The sequence below is a fragment of the Rhinoraja longicauda genome, chromosome 5, assembly GCF_053455715.1.
Source record: "Rhinoraja longicauda isolate Sanriku21f chromosome 5, sRhiLon1.1, whole genome shotgun sequence".
Classification (NCBI taxonomy): domain Eukaryota; kingdom Metazoa; phylum Chordata; class Chondrichthyes; order Rajiformes; family Arhynchobatidae; genus Rhinoraja; species Rhinoraja longicauda.
This window is the reverse complement of record NC_135957.1, coordinates 15,460,336-15,471,278: the sequence shown is the minus strand read 5'-3', so window position 1 is coordinate 15,471,278 and position 10,943 is coordinate 15,460,336. Positions and strand designations below refer to the sequence as shown.

Below are 10,943 nucleotides of genomic sequence, written 5' to 3'. Positions count from 1 at the left end.
ACGGGCTGAGCAGCGCCCAGGTTTGAGGGGGGAGGGGGGAAGGGGAAGCCCATTGTGGGGTTGTGGGGGAAACAACGCCCAGGGACAGTGTTGGGGGGGTCAGACCCAATGCCCAGCGACAGTGGAGACAGTCACACTCCCCCTCCAAACTCACAAGCCTCCTCCCCTACCCCCCACCCTCCTCCCAGCAAACCCTGTCCCACCCCTTTCTCAGACCCCTCCTCGCACCTCCCCCAGTTTCCTCTCCTCACAGCCATCCCACTCCCTCCCTCCTCAATCCCGCTCTCCTCCCCAACAACCTATGCTCCCACACCCCCATTCTACCCTATGAGACTCTCCTCACCTTTCTTCCATACATCCCATTTTCCCCACAGCCCCTCGCAACTTCCTTTGCACAATCTCTACTGCATTCCTCACCCCAACCCCACCTCCTCACCCCCTCTTCCACAAACCCCATTTCCCCACTGCGCCCTACCCCTATCAACCCCCTACACCCCCTCCTTCAAAATCTCCACTCTACTCCCCACCACTTCTCCTCCTCCCCCCCCTTCCACACACCCATTCCCCCAATTCCTTACAACTCCTCACCCCCCCTTCTCCTATACAATCTCTCCTCCCCTCCCCACCCCACTGGCCGTACCTGTGCCTCGCCCAGGCCCAGCTCGATCATCTCCACGGACTTGCGGATCAGGCCGGACTTCTCGTGCACCAGGTTGGCTTCCTCGTCCTTCTTCAGACACTTGATGGTCTCCATCAGGCTGTGCAGGATGGAGTTGTGCTCGTTCTTCAGCGCCTCCAGCCCCTGCATCACCAGCTTGGTGTTGGAGATGATGTCCTCCTGGCTCAGCTTCTCCAGCTTCTCGTCCCTTGGGTAAACCATCGTGGACATGTCGCAGGAGCCTGCCGCATGGGGGAGACAAAGGACGGTGAGCGCCGCAGACCCAGGTTCAATGCTGACCTCCGGTGCTGTCTATGTAGACGCGACCTCCCCCCCCCACTGACGTATGGCTCCTCTCCCAGACTCAATACACCCTGTGGGACGGCAATGGCCACTGACAAGAGCCCCACGTGTAGGTGGGTGAATGGGGGTATATGTGGCCGGGAGATATTCAGGCAGATGAGTCTCTGGTGGCTCTCAGACCAATCCCATTGATAGCCAAAAAGTGCTGGAGTAACTCAGTGAGTCAGGAAGCATCTCTGGAGAAAAAGGATGGGCGATGTTTTGGGTCTGGACCCTTTTACACACTATCCATCAATCCTATTTCCCTACTTACTTCCCCGTGATCTATTCTCCCCACATTCCCATCAACTCACGTGTAGCTCTAGTCATCCTATTACAAGGAGGCTCTGCTATGGAGGGCGTGCAGCGTAGGTTCACTAGGTTAATTCCCGGAATGGCGGGACTGTCGTATGTTGAAAGGCTGGAGCAATTAGGCTTGTATACACTGGAATTTAGAAGGATGAGAGGGGATCTTATTGAAACATATAAGATAATTAGGGGATTGGACACATTAGAGGCAGGAAACATGTTCCCAATGTTGGGGGAGTCCAGAACAAGGGGCCACAGTTTAAGAATAAGGGGTAGGCCATTTAGCACGGAGATGAGGAAGAACTTTTTCAGTCAGAGAGTGGTGAAGGTGTGGAATTCTCTGCCTCAGAAGGCAGTGGAGGCCAGTTCGTTGGATGCTTTCAAGAGAGAGATGGATAGAGCTCTTAAGGATAGCGGAGTGGGGGGGTATGGGGAGAAGGCAGGAACGGGGTACTGATTGAGAGTGATCAGCCATGATCGCATTGAATGGCGGTGCTGGCTTGAAGGGCTGAATGGCCTACTCCTGCACCTATTGTCTACTGTCTATTGAGGCTTTGGATATGGAACAGAAGAATTTTACCAAAACTCTTCCTGGATTAGAGGGTATTAATGATAAGGAGAGGTTGGACAAACTTGGACTGTTTTCTGAGCATCAGCAGTCGAGGGGAGACCTGAAAGAAGTACATGAAATTATGAGGCAGAGAGAGGGTAGACATTCAGAACCTTTTCCCAGGGTGAAAATGTCAAAGACTAGAGGGCACAGCTTTAAGATCAGAGAGGGAAGGTTTAAAGGAGAAATGCGAGGCAAGTTTTATTTTTACACAAACAGGGGCGGCACGGTGTGCAGCGTAGAGCTGCTGCCTTACAGCGCCAGAGACCCTGGTTCAATCCTGACTACGGGTGCTGCCTGAACGGAGTTTGTGCGTTCTCCCCCGTGACCACGTGGGTTTTCTCCTGGATCTCCAGTTTACTCCCACATTCCAAAGATGTACAGGTGTGTAGGATAGCACTAGGGTAAGGGGATCGCTGGTCGGCACTGAAGGACCTGTTTTCCCACAGTATCTCTAAGTTAAGCTAAACTATGCTAAGAATGGTGGGTACAAGGAACACACTGCCAGGGGTGGTGGTGGAAGCAGGTACGATAATGGTGTTTAAGAGGCTTTTAGAGAAGCACATGGATATGCAGGGAATGGAAGTATATGAATCACACGCAGGCAGAGGATAGTTTAACATGGCATCAGGCATTGTGGGCTGAAGGGCCTGTTCCTATGCAGTACTGTTCTATCGTTCACTGGTCGGTTGCCTGAGAGGAGGCTATTTGACCCATTGGATGGGTGCTGTGTGGCCAGGAAACAAGACTGTGGATCTCAGCCCTTGCCTAGACGACCTGCCAGCACCGCAAAGCCCAAGTGCTGTGTGCTGCAACGCTGCCAATGCAGCAACCGAACACAGCTGGGTGCCAGAGCAGGGCACTTGACAAACACTTTGGAAGGCACGTGGAGTGGGGAAGATGTGTCTGTAATTATCGTGTACGCTTGGCATCTCACACAGTGCCCAGAGTGAGTCACACTCGTCATGCCGAGACTTAAACTGTTCCTTCCTCTGCCCGAACTGTGAGTGTTTGCAGGGCTTTGTAACCCGTTTCCAGGGAGTGAGTTGCAGCCTGCAATTAGTGTGAACCAGCCCCAGCAAGTTTTTGCAAAACCAGCTATTACATGGCTGACGTTGACACTGAGCCTGTCCGACCACTGCCGATACATGGAGAACACTGCCCTGCCCTTCACTGCACTGCCTGTGTGTGGAGAAGGCGCGGCACCGTGGTGTAGCTGGTATACCCGCCATCTCACTGCACCAGATCCTGACCTTGGGTGCTGTCTGATGTGGAGTTTGCACGCTCTCCCGGTGACCGTATGGGTTTTCTCCGGATTCCTCTCACACTCTAAAGACATACATGTCTGTACAGGAAGGAACTGCAGATGCTGGTTTAAACTGAAGATGGACACAAAAAGCTGGACTAACTCAGCTGGTCAGACAGCATCTTGAGAAAAGGAATAGGTGCTATTTTGGGTTGAGACCCTTCTTCAGTCTGATGCTGTCTGAACTGCTGAGTTACTCCAGCTTTTTGTGTCTGCATACATGTGTGCAAGTTGATTGGCGAGGATAGAATAGAACTGGTGTACAAGGTTATCGCAGGTCGGCGTGCACTCGGTGAGCCGAAGGAACTATTTCCTGGCTGTAATTCTAAAGTCTAAAGTCTTAAAAACAAGCTTGGAATAAACCACACTGGCCTTGAGCAAAACACACATCGCTGGAGGAATTCATGGGTCAGGCAGCATCTGAGGGAATGGATAGGCAATGTTTCTGGCCGGGTCCCTCTTTCAGATGATGCTATTACATGGCTGAGTAGTGGGCAGGAATCCGGAAAAGAGAGGTGGGGGTGGGGGAAAACCTGGCACGTGATCGGTGGATACAGGCGATACAGTACCGGGACTGCTGGGGCAGATGGAGCTCACACAGCAGAGCAGTGGCTCAGGGGGGGGGGGGGGGGGAGGAGGGAGGTGCCCAGGCCAGTCCGGAGCCACTGCATGGGGAGGGGGGTTTGTGATTCATTGTCACAGGGGCTGGCAGGAAAAGGGTGGTGCCTCTAGTGGCTGCAAGCAATTTGAGATTCCTATTCCAGGCAGGAGATGAGGGAGTCTCAGTGTTCCTGAACATCAGCAGGAATCACACAAACTAGAGGAACAGTCAGATTCCGCGTGGGTAGCTTACAATCCAACGGTATGAACATTGAATACTACTGTTTTAAGCAACTGCAAAACTCCTCCTTCCTCTACCACAATCCTTTCCTTTGCCCCCCTCATCTTTCTGCTGTGCCCCACCTGGACCTGCACCTATTTCTTACCCCTCCTGCTCCCCCTCCTGCTCCATAAGACATAGAAGCAAAATTAGGCCATTTGGCCAATCGAGTCTGCTCTACTATTTAATCATGGCTGATCTATCTTTCCATCTCAAACCCATTCTTCCTGCCATCTCCCCATAACTTTTGACACCCTTACTAATCAAAAACCCATCAATCTCCGCTTTAAAAGTACCCATAGACTTGGCCTCCACAGCCGTCTGTGGCAGTGAATTCCATAGATTCACCACCCTCTGGCTAAAGGTATCTCAGAACTTCCGCCTTTTTAATCTCTGTTCTTTGTCTAACCATTTCCCTATCAAAATCCCCCATCACCTACATCTGCCATCACTTGCCAGGCTTTGTCCTGCCCCCACTTCTCTTCCAGCTTCCCGCCCCCCCCCCCCTCCCCCCACACAATCAGTCTGAAGAAGGGTCCCGAAACACCATCTCTTTGTGTTCTCCAGATATGCTACCTGACCCGCGGAGTTACCCCATCACTCTGTCTTTGTTTGTAAAGCAGCACCTGCGGTTCCTTGTTTCAACAATGCTCAACGCCTGCTTGTGCTCGCAGCACCCCCGATGACAGCGACAGTCACACCAACAGGCAGTTGTGGCAAACAATGCTTGTTACTACAGCCCACATCGGGGGTTGGGCAGTGATGGGGAAGCGTCACTGCAGCCAGCCGCAGGGGTGGGGGCGTAGACTCAGTCTGACACACTGCTGCGTAGTGATGCTGCGTTGTGCTGAAACTGGATGTCAGCAGTGCAGTGTGACAGGGCTGGAATACATGTGACCAGCCACGGGGGAAGGAGGGGGATGGGAGGCGGCCTGCCCCTGCCTACACGTCTCTTCCCCCCCCCCCCCCCACGCTATCAAACAAATAGGGTTGGGGCCGAGAACCCCACTGATTACAGCAGATACTGAGATAGAGACAGACACTTCTCATCTCCATCATCACTGAAGACAGGGAGCTCACAGGAGCATATTGATCAATCGGAGGAGGTGCTCCATGTAAAGGGAAGCAAGGGTTGATAAATCCCCAGGGTTAAAAAGATCCGTCCAGGTTGCTATGGAAAGCAAGGGATTTTTGCATCTTTGTTAGCCACAAGCAGAAGGCCGGAGGAGGGCTGCTAGTGCTGTTCATTTACACGCCAGCTAACCACACGCTGTTGTCTTGCTTCACTGCAGGGGTGAACTGTTGGGAAAAGTCCTCAGGGACAGGGTCTGTGTACATTTGGCTGATTGTTGGTGTGACTTTGTGTGAAAGGAAATGTTGTGTCTAATTTGATTGAGCCTTTGTGAAGGTAACTACAGAAAGAATGATGAAAGTAGGGAGACAGATATTGTGTGTATGGACTCCAATAAGACATTTAACAAGGTTACAGATGCTGGGCTGGTCTAGGTTGAGGCACATTGGATCCCAGGCGAGCTGGCTAATTGGATCCAAAACTAGTCTGGTGGAAGGGTGTTTTTATGATTGGAAGTCTGTGACCAATGGTGACTGCAAGCTGGGTCCTGCCTGGAGCAGAGGTGGCCTGCCTCGCCCTTTGCAAGAAGCCTGGGGGCAGTGCCCAGATTGACCGGGTGGGAGTTGAAAATAATGTACAGGAAGCTGGAATTGGATGGATACAGAGATCTCGGGGATCGCAGGGCTGGAGGTCTGAGAGGCAAGGAGCGCACAGGGCGACTGGAGTCCATCCTTTCTGCCTCTGTTCCCACACCCACCCACACTTGCTGCAGAATTCTCAAATGCTACAATCACCGGGGCTCCAAGAGGAGTGAACATCTCCAAAGCAGCCTATACTAAGGACAGTGGGTACAGCTGCCACTTCACAGCTCCAGCAACCCAGCCTTGATTCTGTCTGTGTGAAGTTTGAGTGTTTTCCGTGTCACTGCGAGGGTTCCCTGGTGTGATCCTGTTTCCTCTGATTTCTCAACGACATGCGGGTTAGTTTGCTGGGGAGAAATTGCCGGGGAGTAAGAGTGATGGAATCAGCAGGGTGTTAGTGGGAGTAAAGTGGGATCGGCGTAGGATTAGTGTAAATGAATGCTCCAGGTTCAGTTAAGACTTGATGGGCCGAATGGCCTGTTCCCATGTTGGGATGCGATAACCCGAGGTCTCTTCATCAGTTCAATCAACAAAGGAAAACAGACACATCCAGCAGGCGTGCAAAGGGTTAAGCTCCACTCCTGTTTGGGTGTTTCAGGGATGGGTTGTGTGCCAGTTAATTGCTGTTGACAAAGGCAGCACCACGCCCACTGCTACTGTGGCAGCGCAGAGCGGCCGCTGGCAAGGGGAGGGGGGCAATTCATGGGGCAGGCTCTCAATCCTGGTGCAGCTGAAACCCCTCTCCACCCACACTCACAGCGAGGCACAAAATGGGAGCAGAGGGCATTTCTCCCCAGAGTCTGCTCCACCATTCAGTGAGATCAGACAGTGGTCATGTGCCCTGTAATTTGACTGAGTTCAGAGCAAAGGAGATTGATAAAGGCAGGGTGCTACATGTTGTCCACATGGACATTAGTGGAGTATTAGATAAGGTTCAACACGGTAGACCTGTCCAGAATGTTAATGTTAATTGAATTTGAGATTGGCGTGGTGATAGGTGGCGGAAGGTAGGGATGGAAGGATAATTTTTTAATTGGAAGTACATGACTGGTGTAGGGATCAGGGCTGGGATCCATGGCATGTGATACAAATGTGAATGGACGTATGCAAGTTCGCGGATGGTATGAACATTGTGGTGTTGTGGATAGCATGGATACACCAGCATGTAGATCAATTGGAAAGTTGGGCAGAGTACTGGGAGGTATTTAATCCTGACAATTGTGAGATGCTGTATTTTGGGAAGTCAAATATGAATAGGGCATATATGTAAATAGTTGGGCATTAAGTCATTTGAGGGGTTCAAATCGATTGTTCCCTGGAGTGTTTTCACAGACTCCAAAAATGAACAGGTTTGTAGCTTAATTGGCTTGGTGCAATTGTAAATTGTCCCCAGTGCGTAGGATAGTATTAGTGTGAAGGGATTGTTGGTCGGCATCGACATGGTGGGCCGAAGGGCCTATTTTCACACTATATCTCTAAACTAAACAAAAGGCATCCAGCAGTTCTGGTCAAGGTGAAAGGATGGAATATTAAAGGGGATCTGAAGGGCGTCTTGTTTACACATAGCGGTTGTATCTGGAACTCACTGCCAGAGGCGGTGGTGAAATCAAATACAATCACTACATTGAAGGGACATTTAAACAGGCAGTGGATAAGGTCATAATGCAGGAAAATGGGATTAGTGTGTATGGCTGGCATGCACGCAGTGAGCTGAAGGGCCTGTTTCTGTGCTGTAGCTCTTAAACATTTACTAGCACAACCCCCCCCCCTCCCTCCCAACTCCCCATAATGCCGAAAACCCACCCATTCCAGCCTCAGATATCTCGACTCTCACCCTACTTTTGAAGAGAACTTCAAACCTTACTCTCAAGACTGGGCCTCGCCTCCAACTGAGTCCCATCACCTGCAGTTCCTGTGCACCCCGAGGACAGTCAGCTGACCATAATCCCCGCACAGGGAACCGCCTCTCACTTGGATCTTTCAACTACAAGGCATGCAGAGCCTCTTTCAGCGACTGGGCAGAAACAGCCACACACACAACCTGCCAGCAAGGTCTCACCAGAGCTTTGTACAAAATCACACACCCTCCTCTGTGTGCCCAAACACAAATGACCACAAAGGGCAGCTCTTCCTCTGCCTTCACCTGCGTTTACTGTCATTTCTGGCAGCTTCCCAGATCCCACTTCCTTGGTACATTAGAGAGATTTTTTTCAGACACCAAAATATTATTGATGGAATGAGGAAGTATTTATTTTCTTACAGGAGCTTAAGGTTGCCAGCAAGGCCAGCACTTATTGCCTGCCCTAGTTTCCCATGGAAAAAGATGGTGCAGAGCAGCAAAGCTTGAACCGCTGCAGACTCTCTGGGGAAGGTGTTCCAGGATTTAGACCGAATGGCGATACAGGGCGGTCATATCGCAAATTCAGGATGGTGTGTGACTTGGAGGGAAATCTGCAGGCAAAGTAGTTGTTGTTGCTGGCGGTGGAGAGGGGGGATTGTTTCAGGAGGAGAATAGGAAGCGATCAAATGTTCTGGACAATGGCAAGCTTCTTTAGTTTAGTTTACAGATACAGAGCAGGAACAGGCCCTTCAGCCCACCGAGTCCGCACCTACCAGCAATCACACGTATACTTGTTCCAATGTTATCCCACTTTTGCATCCTACACACTCAGGGCAATTTATAGAAGCCAATTAACCTACAAATCTGCACATCTTTGGAATGTGGGAGGAAACCAGAGCACCTGGAGAAATCCTAAGTGGTCACGGGGAGAATGTACCATCTCTGTACAGACAGCACCTGTAGTTAGGATTGAACCCAGATCTCTGGCGTTGTAAGGCAGCAGCTCTACCTCTTGAGTTATTAATGCTGCAACCACCCATCCAAGTGAAGAGTTCTGTCACACTTGTGACCTGTACCTTGCAGATGGTGAAAAGAAGTCAAGGTGTCAGGGGGAAGACATTCACCGCAGATCCCTAGCCGCTGACCTGTTTGTGTAGGCATGATGCTTATGGGGCTTGGATCTCATTGTTGGTGACTCACATGGTGTGGAATGTGGGGAAGAGCCAGCAATGTCATGCTATTGAAAGGTGGACAATTAGACTCTTGTTGGAGATGGCAATTGCAAAGAACAAAAAAAACAGGACCCATAATAGCACCAATCCATCCCTTACACCTGCCCCGCCATTCAACAACATTACAGCTAGTGCTGATCCATTGGAGGACTCATAATCCCTTTACCACTCTCCTCATTCATTTACTCCACTGTAGTTTAAATATCTGACAGTTCCACCTTCAATACATTCAGTGCAGCGTCTCCACACCTCTGGGGGTGAGCATTCCAAAGATTTGTGACGGTCAGAGAGAAGAAACTCTTCACTTCTGACTAAAATGGGCTAACCCTTATCTGGAGAATGCATCCCCTGGTTGTAGACAGCAGGAGAAACATTGTACAAATTGGTCACAGACTGACAAATTACAAGTAATACTCGTGCTGCATAGATTCCAGGCGAGAGGCTAGTAACCATCTGAACTCTCCGTCCTGGCTCTCCTTGGCTGGAGTCTATAGCGCATCGTAACCCGGGGATGTTGGCAATGGGAGACTAGGTGGTGATGATGATGCCATTGAATGTCAAGGGTCGGTGGTTTGGACTCCGTCTCGATGGGAACAGTCAATGGCCGGCACTTTGTACATTAAACAGTAGTAGCCCCAGTCACGCCACAGGAATGTCATTGCATTGACGAGTCGCCCTCAGCCTTTGTCTGAGCGAGGTGCGACCGCACCTGTCCCAGGCCAGGCCAGGGCTCCTCACTGGCAATGCCGCACTCTGCTACATGCACCGTGATGCCGGCAGCCCGACCCCACCCCCACCCCACCCCACCCCCGGGACCCCCGACCCCGCCCAGCCCACCCCGGGCACCTGTCCAACACTGTCCCCGTGATCCATGTCCCATCCCCGGGACCCCGACACACCCCACGCCCGGGGCAGCCCGCCCCCCATCCCCGGGAACAGTGTCCGCATCCCCCGGACACCCGACCGCGGCACACTGTCGCTCCCCATCCCCGGGCCCCGGTCCGCAGACTCGGCGCCTCGCGCCGGGCGGGCGATCGGACCCAGTCAGGCCGCGCCTACCTGTCGTGTGCAGCGAGTGAGGGCCGAGTGAGGAGCCGAGGGTCGGGGTGAGGGAGGTGGCGCTCCCTCCGCCGCTGCCGCCGCCGATCTCTGTTTGTTTTCTTTGCGGACCCTTTAAATTCAAGATGGCGGCCGGCCGGCTCCCAGGCGGCACCGCGGATCCACTGACGTCACCGCGACGCCCCTACGTGGGCGGGACTTGAGGGCGGAAGTGACTTCAGAGGGGCTGCTGCTGGCCAGGTCAGTGAGAAATCCCATCTCTCCCCCCCTCCTCACCCCCCCCCCTCACCCCCCCCCTCCTCCCCCCCCCCCTCCTCACCCCCCCCCCTCCTCCCCCCCCCCCCCCTCCTCACCCCCCCCTCCTCACCCCCCCCCCTCCTCACCCCCCCCTCCTCACCCCCCCCTCCTCACCCCCCTCCTCACCCCCCCCCTCCTACCCCCCTCCTCACCCCCCCCTCCTCACCCCCCTCTCCTCACCCCCCCTCACCCCCCCCCTCCTCACCCCCCCCTCCTCACCCCCCCTCAACCCCCCCTCCTCACCCCCCCCCCCTCCTCACCCCCCCTCCTCACCCCCCCTCCTCACCCCCCCCTCCTCACCCCCCCTCCTCACCCCCCCCCTCCTCACCCCCCCCTCCTCACCCCCCCCTCTCACACCCCCACCCCTAACCCCCCCACCCCTAACCCCCCCACCCCTCCCCACCCTCCTCTCACCCCCCCCCTCTAACCCCCCCTCCTCACCCCCACCCTCCTCACACCCCCCCTCCCCACACCCCCCTCCCCACACCCCCCCCCTCCCCACACCCCCCCCCCTCCCCACAGCCACCCCACAACCCCCCCACACACCCCAACCCCACCACACCCCCCCCACACCCCCCCACACCCCCCCCCACACACACACACGATGAGGGGATTGAATGCTTTGCAGGTGGAAAATAGGTGGAGGGGCAAGTTTGCAGATGATAAGAAAATAGGCGGAGGGGCATGTCGTGTAGAA

General features: G+C 53.5%; 1 protein-coding gene across 1 annotated transcript in view; it reads right to left on the bottom strand.

The window, feature by feature from the left end:
• Positions 1 to 10,116, bottom strand: part of klc4 (kinesin light chain 4) — a 23,280-nt gene extending 13,164 nt beyond the window's left edge. Inside the window, exons 1-2 of the mRNA XM_078399964.1 lie at positions 9,950 to 10,116; positions 641 to 900 (exon numbers count right to left, since the gene is read on the bottom strand). Of these exons, the coding sequence (XP_078256090.1) occupies positions 641 to 889 (249 nt within the window). The 5' untranslated portion in view covers positions 890 to 900; positions 9,950 to 10,116. The remainder of the gene's footprint in view (positions 1 to 640; positions 901 to 9,949) is intronic.
• Positions 10,117 to 10,943: the final 827 nt, after the last annotated feature.